Source organism: Pezoporus occidentalis, unplaced genomic scaffold, assembly GCF_034315485.1.
Source record: "Pezoporus occidentalis ecotype Australia unplaced genomic scaffold, CSIRO_AGI_Poc_V1 ctg213, whole genome shotgun sequence".
Taxonomy (NCBI): domain Eukaryota; kingdom Metazoa; phylum Chordata; class Aves; order Psittaciformes; family Psittacidae; genus Pezoporus; species Pezoporus occidentalis.
The window spans coordinates 341,157-353,215 of NW_026913997.1; the positions used below are offsets into that span (position 1 = coordinate 341,157).

Here is a 12,059-nt window from a genome sequence, read left to right on the forward strand (position 1 = left end):
TTCTTAGTAGCTGGTGCAGTGCTACATTTTTGACTTCCAGACTGGGAACAACGCTGATAACACTGACAGTTTTAGTTGTTGCTCAGTAATGTTTACTCTGACCAAGGACTTTCTGAGCCTCATGCTCTGCCAGGAAGGAGGGGAAGCCAGAAGGAAGCAGAAACAGGACACCCGACCCAAACTAGCCGAAGAGGTATTGCTTACCACAGCACGTCATGCCCAGTATATAAACCAGGGGCAGTTACCCGGAAGGGTGAGATCACTGTTCAGGTCAGGCTGGGTATCGGTGGGCAGGTGGTGAGCCATTGTATTCTCTTCCCTTGTTATTTCCCTTATCATTATTATTATTGGTGGTAGCAGCAGTGGTTTGTGTTATACCTTAGTTACTGGACTGTTCTTATCTTTACCTGTGGGAGTTACATTCTTTCAGTTCTCCTCCCCATCCGTCTGGGAATGGAGGGAGGAAGAAGGCGGAGGATGTGAGTGAGCAAGCAGCTGTGTGGTTCTGAGCTGCCGGCTGGGCTTAAACCACAACATGCAGATATTTGTTCTGTTTATATTATTATGAACCTTTTTTCATATTCAAGGTGTTTGTTGTTTTTTTTTTATTTTTTGCAGCAATTGTTGGTTTTACCAGAATTTTTCTGGGATGTAAATGATTTTATTTTTCTCGTCAGGCACTTGCCAGACTGAACAGTTACAGGGTCTTCTGTATATGTAATTTACATTACACATGTAAATATGTAATTTGTCACATTGTATTGTAAGATTATTAAAAACTTAAAAAAGTAAATCATGTTACAATGGGCAAGAATGCCTCACACTAGACCATTATCAAAGACAAATACTTACGGTAGCAGGAGAAGCAACTTCTAAATCCATTGGTTCAAAAATAAGACTCATCTGATCTGACATTTTGATGATCTCTCCACTCATAAGGCACAACTTTTTGTTATCATCAAGCACGGTATTCATATTCTCAATCCATACTGCATCCACTGGCCCATCAAAAATCAGCCATTTTCTATCTGGAGTCTGGTTAGCAGAAAATAGTTTGAATCAAATACCTGCAATTTATTTGATTGAGCTTACTTTAAAATAAATAGATCTAAAGTTATCTTCTACCAAAAATAATTCAAAATTTCAGTTTCTGAAATCACAATCTATATTCACAATTTAGTTCTATAATGTTAAAGCATATACTGTATTTAACCATAGAAAGTTAATATCTTTGGTTTCTTCCCGTTATACTTGCAATACAGTACATTGCTTCTGTCAAAGTGCAACACAAATACTTTGACTTACAACACAGTGAGAATGTTAATACAAGTTACTACTACTTAGTAGTAATACCTATTACACACTTACCATAGAAGTCAATAGGACTAATTCAAGGAATATGGCAATATCTAAACGTAATATATAGGATTTGTTTCAAAATAAGCAAATAGTCATAGGTGTTTATTATACTTCTTACAGAAAAATACAAGGAAATTACGCAGTTCTGCAAATGTTATTAGAGATGGCAAACTCCGCACGGATCAACTTCAATATACTATTTAGATTTATAGTCAAAGAGTTTGATAATACAATCACCAACAAAGAGCAAAGTATCAGTCAGAAAGATATGTCTTGTATTATACTCCCTAAAAATATTTCAATGGACTTTAATGGAAGGTCAGCCAAAGGCACACACAGACAGCAGTTTCTTCCAAAATAAACATCAAAATGCCAATATACATTAATAGCACAAATCTGAGCCAAATCAGAAAAAATATGGGATGAAAATTTAAATATTTATTTATAACATGCAAAAAAACAACCCCTGACCCTTTATCTTCAAATAAGGATTTCTGAAACACAAATCTTAATTCACCAGCACTCAGAAACCACTTTGCATGGCAGTTGCTGCAATTCAGTCAAGCCAAACTGCAGTCTCTGCATTCAAATGATTATGCATATGAAACCTACGATTAAAATCTAAAAAGTATAAATCGAAAAGTAATTTCCCAAAATGCTCTAAGCCCGATAAGCTCTTACTTGAGAAGCAGCAAATGCTCTGAAGTTCACTGCTAGGACACCATCTGACCATTCATGTGACACTGGATCAAATTGTCCATACAGCTGACCCATAGTTATGGATTTGGGATTTAAAACAGCAATTTGAACTTTGTTTTCTTCCATCAGCCCCTGCAGACACAAAAGAAATAAAATCTTTTAACCCCAAACATGTGATTTATTATGCCATTTGTTTTGGGTTTATTTTTACAGTTATATATTATTAAATATTCATAAAAATAAAAATAAAATTTGTTTGAAAATAGTTTTCACCAAAAAAATATTTATAAAAATGTTTAGGTACCTTCTTACATAAGTCTCCCAATGCTCCTGCCAGAACTTTATATGCACATGTTTTTCCTCCAAAAGGCTCGCCAACTATCATAAAGCCATGACGCACAATCATCATCTCATATATCTGCAGGATCTTCATAGCAAATACATCAGTCATTTGCAAATTCATAGCTTCACAGTTTGTTTTGATGGCTTCCAACAGGTGATTGTAGTCTGGTTTTGGTAGCTTCACACCAGGAAACAAATCAGAAGTAATACCCTATCCAAACAATTAATTAAAAATATACTTAATTTCACAGTAATTTGGTTTGAAACTCATGCAATCAAACCTTTGTTGACACTAAGCAAACTAATGCCTATTTTGATTAAAATTAAATAGTTATTAATTTCATGTCACCCTTGCATCAGCCAAAATTCTGACTTTTTAATTTATTATTGATATTTATTTCATGCATCTTTTTCATGTTTACCTGGGCACATAGAGAAGCAATTAACTGCCTAAGCATATTCTTTCCTGATAAACATTAGCTTTTATTAAAATAGTTTATAAAACTTGCAGTTAGAAATTGGAGAAAATGTTACCTTTTTTCCCTCAATAACTGAATGCGTTAAAAATCTAGAATAATAAAAAAAAACAACAAACTGGACAGATCATAAATAATTTAAAACAAAGTGAAGGAGAGTTTTGAGCAAAACAAGGCTTGGAAAGTATGTTATCATTTGCATGCTCCTACATAAACACAGAAGAGTTATATGTATCTCAAGCCAGATTCACCTGACTACACTGGACACCTGAACAACAAAGCCAAAACCAGTGTCCTGGGTTCAGCAGCAGCAGGCATTTTTCTCCTTCTTAGTAGCTAGTGCAGTGCTACGTTTTTGACTTCCAGACTGGGAACAACGCTGATAACACCAATGGTTTCAGTTGTTGCTCAGTAATGTTTACTCTGACCAAGGACTTTGTGAGTCTCATGCTCTGCCAGGGAGGAAGCAGAGACAAGACACCTGACCCAAACTAGCCGAAGAGGTATTGCTTACCACACCACGTCATGCTCAGTATATAAACCAGGGGCAGTTACCTGGAAGGGTGAGATTGCTGCTCAGTCAGGCTGGGTATCAGTCAGCGGGTGGTGAGCGGTTGTATTCTCTCCCCTTGTTATTTCCCTTATCATTATTATTATTGGTAGCAGCAGTAGTGGTTTCTGTTATACCTTAGTTACTGGACTGTTCTTATCTCAACCCGTGGGAGTTGCATTCTTTCAATTCTCCTCCCCATCCCTCCGGGAGTGGGGGCGGGGGGAAGAAGGGGGGAAGGAGTGAGCAAGCAGCTGTGTGGTTCTGGGTCGCTGGCTGGGCTTAAACCATGACAACCAGCAAAATTAAAATGAATTACAGAGGATATGGGGATTTCCCATTTCTTTCAAGCAAGATATATAAATTGAGGGAAGAAATAATTATTTTTTTATATTAAAAATATAAATAATTCTTAAAACTGAATTCACTATTTTAAATTTTATTACTATTGCTGAACTCTTTTTATAATTCTTTCTGTATCTGATAAGAATTCCAAACAGAGCTACTGCATTCTAGAACTAACAGAATTAAGTTATTACAATAGCCATATAGTGTAGGCCTAATTTACTGTTGACTCTTAAATCTGTCCCCAACTGGATAACTAATTACAGTGTGTCATGCTCATTCATCGGTGTTTTTCCTTGTAACATGCATCTGTTCTGTACTGCCACAATCATCTACTTTAATTCTATTAGCTTCACATTCCTTAGCCTTCTTTTGCTGTTCACAAGTCAATAATGCGACACTTCCTAGTTTCAACTTAGAAAATTTTGCCTATTTTTGGGGTATGCCAACAAGTAAAATATTAGTATGTGCAAGGCTGTTTTATCTCTAAACCATTTCTTAATCTATGACAGTGGAAAACATACATCTGAAATATTACTTCTTAAATATACTTAATTTCAGTACACTAAATTGTTAACATTGCTATTCTTATTTTTAAAGACTAAAATTTAGAGAAACAATTAGTGAAGATGCTTCAGCTTTCCCAGACCTCTCCTAAGTTTATCTCCACTGTTTCCAAACTTACAAAAATATGAATTCTCCCTTCATCTCATACCTTGTTTTCAGGAACAAGTGTCTAATTTAGGCAAACTCTTCTTTAGATTAGAGTAACAATGTCCAGAGACATACGTTCAGTTTCTAATTCTTAACATTTTCATATAACTTTGGACAAGGCTATTATCTTTTACAGATTTCTAAGATTTTCCTCAGATTTCTAAGACTTTTCCTTAAAATTCCTAAAGGAAAAAGCTTCCACACTACTTTTATGCACCCATGTATTTTTTCTTATGGAAATTGCCTCATTTTATTCCATAATAAAATTACACAAAAAAAAGTATTACACACTGTACCCACAAAGGATAAGGCTTTCACACTTTCCAAACATTTATATATACCAACATAGAACCTTTCTTCTTTTTCTAACAGAGCACAGAAATCTCACAGCTACTGAGGAAGATTTCAGACTTTTCCTAATGAAGTTCACAACCCACATCTGTGTTGGGAATGTCTGGATAGATCAGAGGTATATTAAACATGCCTATCCTGTGGTAACAGATTAGAAATCCAATCTAAATAGAACATATTAGGACACAGGCTGTTAGTGCATTCTGTAAATCAGGTGAGTGAATTACAGATCATCTTCTTTAGCTCAGTTCTACATTGAGATCAACTCATGACAAGAATGAATGTAGGCCACTTATTCTATTTATTATTTGAATTATTTGAGTCTATTTACTATTTAGATTTTTCTCTTATAAAGAGAAATTATAAAGAGAAAATAGGAGACTATTAGTACCCACCTATTTCATAAGAACACTTATAAGGCATTCTGAAATCTTGACTATATGACATATAAAAATAGTAAGTTAGCATTTCAAGTGGTAGGCATAGCAGAAACTTTCAATGGTCTAACCCCTCAAAATCCAAATGCTTGCTATATTTGCTAGAAAGGAACAGTTAAGGCTAAGTTTTAAACTAATTACAAGCTACATTAAAAACGTCTTTGGACCATCTCTCTAACAAACCTTGTACTTTTATCAACTAGTATTTTTAGCAAGGACTTTGCATTATTGAAAATCTGTATGTTTTCTACCTCAAAAAGTGGTATATCATGAGACAAGAATTTTGGCAGGTTGACATCTGTAATGGATCTAAGGAGCAAAATTTCTTCATCTTCCAATGGATATTTCAGCTAAAAGATGCAAAATATAGTGTTAGTTGATTTTTATATTTTCAAAACCCAGATGTTACACTTATTTGTTTTAAAGAACACTTCCTGATTTGCAATTATTTTGGCAGATTCAGGTCTACTTGACAACCTCTTTTGCCCTTGTAGACAGAATCATAGAATCATAGAATAGTTAGGTTGGAAAGGACCTTAAGATCATTGAGTTCCAACCCCCCTGCCATGGGCAGGGACACCTCACACTAAACCATGTCACCCAAGGCCTTGTCCAACCTGGACTTGAACACTGCCAGGGATGGAGCATTCACAACCTCCCTGGGCAACCCATTCCAGTGCCTCACCACCCTAACAGGAAAGAATTTCTTCCTTATATCCAATCTAAACTTCCCCTGTTTAAATTTTAATCCATTACCCCTTGTCCTATCACTACAGTCCCTAATTAAGAGTCCCTTCCCAGCATCCCTATAGGCCCCCTTCAGACACTGGAAGGCTGCTATGAGGTCTCCACACAGCCTTCTCTTCTCCAGGCTGAACAGCCCCAACTTTCTCAGCCTCTCTTCATACGGGAGGTGCTCCAGTCCCCTGATCATACTCGTGGCCCTTCTCTAATTCTGAATTCTGTAGAGGGGTTTGTAATATTAGGATTGTAGGTTGCAAAAAAATTAGAAGAGAATTATAAATTATACCTGTCTGTCTAAATAAAAGGTACTGAATTAATAAAACAACAGCTTAGGTTTTTGTAAAATGTATGCATTCATCTACAATGTAAGCCAAACCAAAACACTACATCCTACACCATAGGAGTGTTGAAAGTCACATAGCAGATACTAGCCAGCGTGTTACTGCAAAGTGTTCACATACTATGGCAAAGGAACCTGGTAAGAAAGGCAGCACAAAGCAATAGCCAACATGCCAAACAACTCAGTATATCTGCGTTTAACACAAATTCTTGAAAGATAATCAGCACACTTAATAGGCACATCATTCAGTTACAAGTGGTGTGGTGAATGACCACAGAGGTGTGGTAAATGGCCCAGTAGCTTTACCTCTTCTTGACTTGCTACAGCTTATACCCTAAGACATACCCTTTTCATTTCCATAGGTACCACAGGATGAAATTTTAAACAAGTACTTGCCATTATGTAGACTGTAACCATATATTCTGTTACAAAAGAGACAGGTTACTAAAAAACCATTTACCTTCAGGTTGCCAGCAGCAGTAAGTACTGATTTCACAGCTCTCATTCCATAATCATAATGGTGCTGAGAAGACAGCTGCTCTGAACACAGACGATACGTAGCTACAATTTTTACAGATAAAGGTCGAGCAGTAACAAACCCACAAGAATAAAGAACAATCTCTGCAATCATGGCGTAATCAGGAACCATCATAGCTACCGTTCTAAAGAGAGCCTATTGAACATACGTACAAAAAAATCACATCAGAAAAAAACCACATACCACATTATTATGTATGACCTTTTTATACAGCTAAAACTTTTCCTATTTTTCATATTCAAACAGAAAGTTTTTTGAATTATCCTCTTTCACCTAAGCACTATTTCTGAATCTTCTCTTCATACTGCGTTAGTGAGCAAACGTCCCATACAGTTCTGAGAAATATTTATAAAGACTGCATTTTTCTATGGTTTTATTGATTTATCAAGGTATTTGCTCAGGTTTCCTTTTCTTTCCATGGAGACAGAACAGATTTATTTAAAAGGGTAAGAAGGATGTAGCACTCTCACTTAAACAGAATAGAAATCTCTGACATTTAAAAAAACATAAGTCCCATCAGATCAAACCAAAATATCAGAAAAACCAGAAACTAATACCCCCCTTCCCCCATTTTTATTCAATATTAAGATATTATTCACTGCTTGCACACTACAAAACACTGGTGCTTAGCTAAGAAACACATTCGAGTAGGGTTTTTTTTAACTTACTTAATTTTGTCCTGACAGTCAGACCTTGAATCAAGCAACCTGACATTCTAAAATTCACTTTATTCCTATTTTCAGGCTAGCTATTCTTTTAAATTTATTTTTCTTCTAAGTTTTTTTTTGCTAGTATAATCAAAAAATGAAGGTAACTAATGTTAAACACTCTTAATAATTTCTATATGAGACAAAAGTTTATTTCTTGTTTTAATTTCTGCATTAGCTATTAAAAGAAATAAAATTACAAGTGTTATAATACCTTAAGATTATCAGGAAGCTCTGAACGCCCAGCATAACCAGGATTCATCGTAATGAAGACTGCACATGTAGGGTTCAGCTTCAGTTTAGTTCCTTCAAATACTATTATCTCAGCTCCTGAATTAATGCCTATGGAGAAATAAAAACTATTGTCATTGCTGGGCAGGTTTGTTGCATCTTTATTCTTTGTCATATATAAGTGAAAATTAAAATAACAGGTTACCTCTTTGGATAGTAAAAATCTGCTGAGCAACCACAGAGAGTACTTCCAAATCAATCCTGTTGAATTCATCAAAGCAAGCCCATGCCCCACAAGTCAATAAACCCTAGAAAAAACAGACGTATGACTAATTAATAGGTAACTACTTATTTTGGACATACTGATCAAAACAATTCTGCAACAAGAAAAAGCTTTAACGTGAAAAGAAAGGACTTATATCCATGATCCAGAGCACTAACTTCTAAGCAAAATCACCCCAGAATGTTTCAAGAAGAATTACAAAAATTTAGAAACAAAGTTTGCTTGTAAAAAAGCCCAAAATAATTAAGACAAAAAACCTGTACAAATTAATATAAAATCCTTATTCTTCTATCATATGCAAAGTGCCTATCAAACACATGCATTTTGTGTGTTTTACCTTTACAGTTAGTATTATGCAACACTAAACAAGCCTCCAAACAACCCTCTCTTATTTTGTCAATGTAAGGACTTCTGCAGAGCTCAAATTCACTGTTTGGTTATAGAATCTCGTGGCATATCATGTTATCTAAAGTGCAATTAAAGAATAATTCTCTTTTCCTACAGTTCTGGTTAATTTATAGGGTTTTTTTTTCTCAGATACACTCCCCAAATACTACTGTACTGTCTCAGCAGCACTGGTAGGTAGCCCTTAATAGTATCGCATGCTTTGCTACAAGTAATTCTAAAATTCCCATTTAGGATACAGAATTTTGCTTTCATAATTCTAAACAAAAACTCTTCATTTAGCTTATTTTGGTGAACTTAAATCATGCTGAATTTTTAAATCACAGCATACCAATGCTACCTCTGACTCAGAAGGTAAGAATAATGCCAGGGAGGAAAGCATGCTTGCTCTATTTTTGTAACATTCTGTTCCAAAGCGGGACACTGTGCTATAAGACACACATCTCCATTCAGGATAGTCTTTCATAATACAGAGGTATTTACTAAGGCTAATATTGAAATGAATATATGCTTGATTTGTATAATATAATGACTCTTTAAAGTCCCCTAAAATTTGCAATCAGGTATGAAAAATGCACCTATTGAAATAGCATCTATGTTGCCTATTTAAAGAAAATAAAATCTCTATGGTATATTTCACTTTCAAAGCACATAAAAACATTCTGGTGTCTCGGTTGGATTCTTACTTCCAATAAGATCGATATGCACAATACTAGCACTATATAGTAGCCTGGAAATGACTAAAGATACATTTAAAATACCTTAAGACAACTACAAATGCTAGAATAATAAAATGGCTTCTATATAATTGAGAATACAACCATCACGATTTATCCAAACCTTAAAAAATTTTCCTAGCTCAAGGTAATCCAATCCATCAGAACAATTGAAAACCACACACTGTTTAGCTACAGCCTTTGCTAAATCTTTTGTAGTTTCTGTTTTCCCAGTTCCAGCAGGACCTTCAGGGGCACCTCCAAGATGCAGGTGTAGTGCACCAAACAGGGTTCTGAAAACAAAACAATACAACAATAGGGAGGGTGAGGGGAGAGAAGTATAAATTTTTATGCCATTTTTCCAGCTGCTCTAACTTTTATAGAAACTTTACAAACTTTGTTTCATGTCTGCATTTTTCTGTGATGGTACAGGTTACTTGCTTCTGGCCAGCTACAGTTTACAAATGTGTAGCAAAGTACGAAGTTCACAACAGAGAACAGCTTTCCACTATCTATATTGTCTTGTAATTTATCACTAATTATAGTTTCACAAAAGATTTAATTTTATCACAAATTTAAATTAAAATGTTCATACAGGACCAAATTTATTCCATCAGAAGAAATGCAGCCTAATCTAACTATGCCTATTAGAACATAAAAAAAAATACAATCCTGCAGTCATCTGTTCTCTGAACTAAGTAAAATACCTCAATTAAATAAATTCTTGCATTCAGTACATTCACTAATTTGCAGGTTTACCTGTAGCATCTGTCTGTAAGTGGAGTAATAACCAGCCTAGGGGTATTGCCAAGATATTCATATCCATACCTCAGTCCAGCATTAATCATCTTTGTTTCTAGATGCCCTTCCTAAGAAACAAGGCATTCATTTTATAGAATAAAAGAATTAAAAACCCACACACATAAAACAACAAAACAAAATAAGAAGCCCCCACATACCCACAATTCAATAGGATTTCTCAAGTTCCTTATCAGGCCTGATGCTCTTGAAACATCTGATTGCTCTAGGACAGTAGTTTCAGTGTGACTTTTATAATAAACCCCCCACAACAATTAATAGATACTAAAGTATCAAAACATAAGACCATTTTTTACATTAACCATTATCCATGAGAAAGTCCTACTAACCATATAGCAGAGTAGAACTGTCTTATTAGCTACTTAAAAGGTTAACGACTTTCTAAACAGGTAAACAGAAATAATCATCACCAGCAGCTATAGTTATGGTCAATCTGATGACTGATACGGCAACATACAATCTCTACATACAAATTTTTTAATGTCACATGCAATTTCCTCTGTAGCATGGGAAATCTTATCCTGATGCTTGTAAAAATACCATATTCTACCACTATCCAGTATAAATATTTTTTTCAATAAATGTAATGCTCAAAATAATATTGACAATGTCAGATGAAAAACTCCAAATGAAAATTGTCATCTCTATAGCATTCTCTATCCTGCAGAATCAGACAACCAAAATAGTCTTTGACTGAACAAATTCTGCCTGTAACCCCCCTGCAAATTCAGCAAGTGTACTAAGACTCAGCAGTGATGAAAAAAGTAATTTTAATTAAAAACTGTGTCTGGCTACTGGCCATTCTACTTAGCAATCCATAATATGATTGGTTACAGGCATTATCTTATCAGCAGAAATTCCAGCAGTAGGTTAACCACTCTCAGTGTAAGCAAGCAAGCAGAAATTGAAAAGCTGTGAATAGAAATTACCTTCTAATAGGATTGAGAGTTATCACTTACCTCCCAGTAGTACCTAAGCTGGCTTAACCATTCAAAGTCATCCTCATCTTTGACTTTCTTGCTTACTAGAGATGCAATAATATCCCTAGCATGAATATCAAGCACAACAAGTGCTCCTAAAGTCACTCGATTCTGCTGAGACAGCTCTCCTCGCACCAAGGTGACAATGTCCTCAATTTGTTTATTACTCTGTTTCAGATAACCCTCTAGTGCCTGCAAAAATGTTTACAAGTTACAAAGTTGCATGGCTAGTCATAAGGCATGACTATTTTTTCTTAGCATTACTTCTATCTCTCTGTATTAAAAAGTTCTTTCTCACTATAGTTCAAAAACCTTTATTCACTGGCAGTTCAATAGGGTTTTGGATTTGGGTTTTGGGGGGGGTTATTTCCTACTTTTAAAGAGCCATATGTAAAGCATCAATGATATGTACCTGGAAACAAAACAGCATACACTGTTTTCTTCCCAGAACACAGGAAATAGTCCTTAACATTTTATACATTTCACATTAACATAAACAAAATGCCATGTATGTTTTAAATATCTATATATACAATATACTTCCTATGATTAAGGGACACTGTCACCTCAGAAACACCTTTATGTCCCACAACAGTCAGAAAGAAACCCCAGTTCTAGAATTCAAAGAAGTTAACAAGAAAATGCATTTTCTTGTTAGTTTTTTAGTTTATTTTCTTCTGGTTATAGTCTGGGTTCCGTTAGTTTAATCATTTCTTTTACACGGTAATTGATAGTTTCTTTCATGCTAATAAGTTTCTGGTAAAAGAAAGGGCTTGTATTGTGACAGTACTTAGATGTGATTTAAGTGCTTTACTGAACTGAGATTAAAAAGTGAGAATAACCTTAGCAATACATTCACACCAAAGCATGTTTCTATAGAGGCACAGCTTCTATTTGTCTGGAGAAAAACTCACCTAGGCCTGTTTTAGATTTTTCTCCCTATTAGCCTGCTGTTCCTCTCCAAACACTGACACTGGTAGCCCCCAACAGACTATGAGGTTTTGAGATCTCTCAGCTAGTTTT

The 12,059-nt window shown here is 35.2% G+C and overlaps 1 protein-coding gene across 3 annotated transcripts in view; it reads right to left on the bottom strand.

The window, feature by feature from the left end:
- The window catches only part of DNAH7 (dynein axonemal heavy chain 7), a 115,628-nt gene that overhangs the window by 58,466 nt on the left and 45,103 nt on the right, over nt 1–12,059 (bottom strand). For all 3 annotated transcript variants that reach the window (XM_062619643.1, XM_062619642.1, XM_062619644.1), the window contains 10 exons: nt 11,016–11,228; nt 9,997–10,106; nt 9,362–9,530; nt 8,039–8,141; nt 7,817–7,944; nt 6,818–7,030; nt 5,525–5,623; nt 2,363–2,611; nt 2,041–2,190; nt 853–1,035 (listed from right to left, as the gene is read on the bottom strand). In XM_062619643.1, coding sequence (XP_062475627.1) covers nt 853–1,035; nt 2,041–2,190; nt 2,363–2,611; nt 5,525–5,623; nt 6,818–7,030; nt 7,817–7,944; nt 8,039–8,141; nt 9,362–9,530; nt 9,997–10,106; nt 11,016–11,228 — 1,617 coding nt within the window. The remainder of the gene's footprint in view (nt 1–852; nt 1,036–2,040; nt 2,191–2,362; nt 2,612–5,524; nt 5,624–6,817; nt 7,031–7,816; nt 7,945–8,038; nt 8,142–9,361; nt 9,531–9,996; nt 10,107–11,015; nt 11,229–12,059) is intronic.